This window comes from Rattus norvegicus, chromosome 10 (assembly GCF_036323735.1).
Source record: "Rattus norvegicus strain BN/NHsdMcwi chromosome 10, GRCr8, whole genome shotgun sequence".
In the NCBI taxonomy this organism is placed as follows: Eukaryota; Metazoa; Chordata; class Mammalia; order Rodentia; family Muridae; genus Rattus; species Rattus norvegicus.
In genome coordinates this window covers 34,109,841-34,113,403 of record NC_086028.1, presented here as the reverse complement: position 1 = coordinate 34,113,403, position 3,563 = coordinate 34,109,841, and the positions used below count along the sequence as shown (strand labels likewise).

Sequence of the window (3,563 nt, the reverse complement as noted above, 5' to 3'; positions counted from 1 at the left end):
TGGGGGAATAATTTGTTTGATTAGTTGCTCTACCTTAGTTCCTAACTCTTTTCTCACATCTGCCCAGGAAAAGTCAGGAAACATCTTGCGAGGTGAGAACTGTATTTTTTCATTGATGAAGGAATTACACAAAATATAAATATAACAAAACTCATGATGTTGAGTAAAGATTAATGATAAGGCATGCAAAATGAGTTACAAAAACAAACAAAATAGATGCAAACTCATCATGATGCAATAGGATTGAGTTAACACAAAATGTATTGCATTTATAAAAGTTTATTAACAAAGATACCTGCACTTTTAGACGTACAAACACCATTTAAATGCATGGAAGTAAGAAAATGGATGGAATTCTGGTGGTTGAGTTAAACAGAGGAAGATGAGTGAAATGGAACCCCAAATCAACTTTTAGATGGATACCTGGTCAAATGATATAGAGTAGCTTTTTCCCTTGTTTCTTTAAATTTTTATTTGGTAATTTTCTTACAAATATGTATTTTTCTATATTAATTTTTGCATCTGGACATATAAAGAGTATCAAATTGTTTAAATTTTTCCTTTTTAGATTCTGCTAATCTAGCATCTGGAATTATATTAATTATTGAGTTCTTGGAATTTTGTATACACATATTCCCTCATCACATTGATGACAGGGAAGGAGTCTCACCAGTTGGCACAACAGATACTCACAGTTCTTCTGGGGGAGCTTTGCTGCCTTGCTTTACTGTAGCAGAAATGGTTCTGCCTTCTCCAAGAGGAAAAACTAGCCCATGTCTCAAGTTCACATGCTAAGTGAAGCAGCTTGGATCAGGATCGACCTGTTTCTTCCACGCAAAGAATGGATAGCACTTTAGGAGGCCTTAAAAACAGGCCCTGAGTTATGATGGAAGTTAGACAGGGTCACAGTACATTAGGAAAGTGGAGCGATATCAAGGTCACACTTTGAGCTGAGGCTCTACACCAAGCATAAGCAGGTAACCCGACACAGACACTGTGGATTTAAACTCTTTTAAAGGTCATAAAACTGTGAGAGCAAAGTGCTGTTGAGGGACATGGGAGAAATTGAAAGAGGGACTGGGGGTGGATTTGATCAAAGTACAGTATCTGAATGTATGGATATTAAATTAAAAATGAAAATACAAAAAGGAGAGATAGAGTGAACTCAAGCCCTCTGCCTTGGGTCACAGTGTCCACCGTATAATACAACACAGGTATGTGACTTTGAGTGTTGCAATTCAAAATTAAAAATCCTCTGACACTCAGACTTGCCATGAACCCAGTCCCTTTCCACAGGCGCTCACAAAATACACTATTCCCAGTCTCCTCCTGTGGAAAGTTGTATCTGTGTCTGCATGTATCCTTGATGAGCAGTGATGACAGACACTAACCAAAGAGAAGGAACATCCCTACTCAAACTCCCAAAGGAGGAAGGCTCTAAAGCCCTATGTCTGCTGAGAAATGTTTTTTTTCAATTTTTAAGATTTATTTGTTACACACACACACACACACACACACACACACACACACACACACACTCATGTATGCAGGACTTGATTATGTTCTTCTACCATGTGGACTATAGGCATCAAACTCAGACCCTCGAGGTTGGCCACCAGTGCCTTAATCCACTGAGTATCTTGCCATCCTAGGACTGATTTTGTTGTTGTGTTGTTGTTTGTTTTGATTTTTTTGTTGTTTTGTCTTCTATTTTCAGTTTTTTGACAGTTTCATGAATGTGCACAATTCATTGTAGATGTTTTGACACTCAATTTCCCTCTCTCACTTAAACCCTCTGAACTACAGAATAGAAACTGTTTTACTGGTCAGCTTTCCCTTCCTACACCGTGGCTGCAGCTCTCCCTAGCACCTTCCACAGAGCCCCCTTCACATCCTTGTTCCTCAGGGTATAGATCAGAGGGTTGAGCATGGGGGTGATGATGGTATAAAAAAGGGCAAAAAATTTCCCCTTGCTCTCAGAATAGCTGTCCTTGGGTTGTAAGTATGTGTAGGTGGCCGAGCCATAGAAGAGAGAAACCACCAGGAGGTGGGAACCACAAGTCTCAGCAGCCTTTCTGCGTGCAGCCACTGACTTGACCCTCAACACTGCCCTAGCAATCTGAGCATAGGAGCCTAGAATGAGCATGGCCGGCACTGCGACAATCACCACTCTCGCCACAAACATCTTGGCCTCTGTTCCTTCGGTGTCTTCACAGGCCAACTTGAGGAACACAGGCATCTCACAGAAGAAGTGATTCAGTCGGTGTCCACAGAGAGGCATGGCCATCATGAGTCCTGTTTGAATCAGAGAGTTCAAGAAGCCTCCTACCCAGGAAGCAATAGCCAATGCCTGGCAGAGAACAGGGTGCATCATGGTCGTGTAGTGCAGTGGACGACACACAGCAGCATAGCGGTCAAAAGCCATCACCACCAGGAGCACACTCTCTGTGGATCCCAGAGCAAGAGATATAAACAGCTGGGCCACACACCCTCCATAGCTGATGGTTCTGTCAAGTCCATGGAGGTTGATCAGGAGCTGGGGCACGGTGCTGGTGGTATAGCAAAGGTCCAAGAAGGAGAGGTGTGAGAGGAAGAAGTACATGGGAGTGTGTAACCGAAGGTCCATTCGGGAGAGAGCGATGATGGCAGTGTTGCCAAAGAGAGTTACAGAGTAGAAAATCAAAATATAAATAAAGAAGATGAGTTCTAGTTCAGGCCAGTCTGAGAAGCCCACCAACATGAAGCCTTTATCCAAACTGGCGTTGAAGCTTCCCATACCCTTTGTCCTGCACACTAGCAGAAGACAATTCAATGTATCTGATGAAAAAAAATTGGATCAAGACATTGTTCGCAGCCTTTTTCAAGCAATCCTAAATCATCTATTTCATTATTCAATTCTATTTTATCCAGTGTCCCATTCCTAGTTTCTCTTCTATAGACTGAAGGTCTCGGGATTAGCAGTAATGTCCCCTTTCTTTGAACTATAGCTCACCTATTTGTCCCAAGACCCTTGAGTCTTGTGGATCTTTCTTGTTCAAAAGTAAAGGAGTGCTTTGAATGTCCAAGGCCTGCACACATACCATAGCATTCTCCGTTGTTATCTTCCGTTCCTTCGCTTGATCTATTTGTTAGCTTCTTACAGATCTGAATCCAGGCTCAGGCAGATGGCGATCACAATGTTGACCCCTGGGTCCTCCTTGGCCTCCTTCTGCACCATGGATATTGTCAGTACACCCATCCTGGAGTCCCACTCACAGTCGCTGCCATCTGCCACAGAACACTGAGAAGCAATTTCATTTCTTTGGGGGGAAAATAGCAAGAAAAGTCTTCCTTGTGACAAGTAAGAAGAGTGCCCCTGCTTGACCCTGGTCCTTCAAATAAGATTGTAATTCAACTCCACAGAAAGGGGTTTTTCTCCTCTATCCAAATGCTCGTTAAACTATTTCTTTCTAGCTCTTCCTGTTCACTTGATAACATCCATGCTACATGTGTCTGTCCCGCCAGGAGCAACTCTGTAATTGAGGACAGGCCAAATATGAAAAAAGTATTAATGTTTATCACAA

The 3,563-nt window shown here is 42.3% G+C and overlaps 1 protein-coding gene across 1 annotated transcript; it reads right to left on the bottom strand.

Moving 5' to 3' along the window:
* Positions 1-1,840: 1,840 nt before the first annotated feature.
* Positions 1,841-2,776, bottom strand: Or2y1h (olfactory receptor family 2 subfamily Y member 1H). The gene has a single exon (NM_001000788.1). It carries the CDS (start codon positions 2,774-2,776, stop codon positions 1,841-1,843), a length of 936 nt encoding a protein of 311 aa, NP_001000788.1.
* Between the last annotated feature and the right edge of the window lie 787 nt (positions 2,777-3,563).

What these genes read in the sequence shown, in the direction of transcription:
- Or2y1h (NM_001000788.1), bottom strand. Translation starts at nt 2,776, where the DNA reads ATGGGAAGCTTCAACGCCAGTTTGGATAAAGGCTTCATGTTGGTGGGC.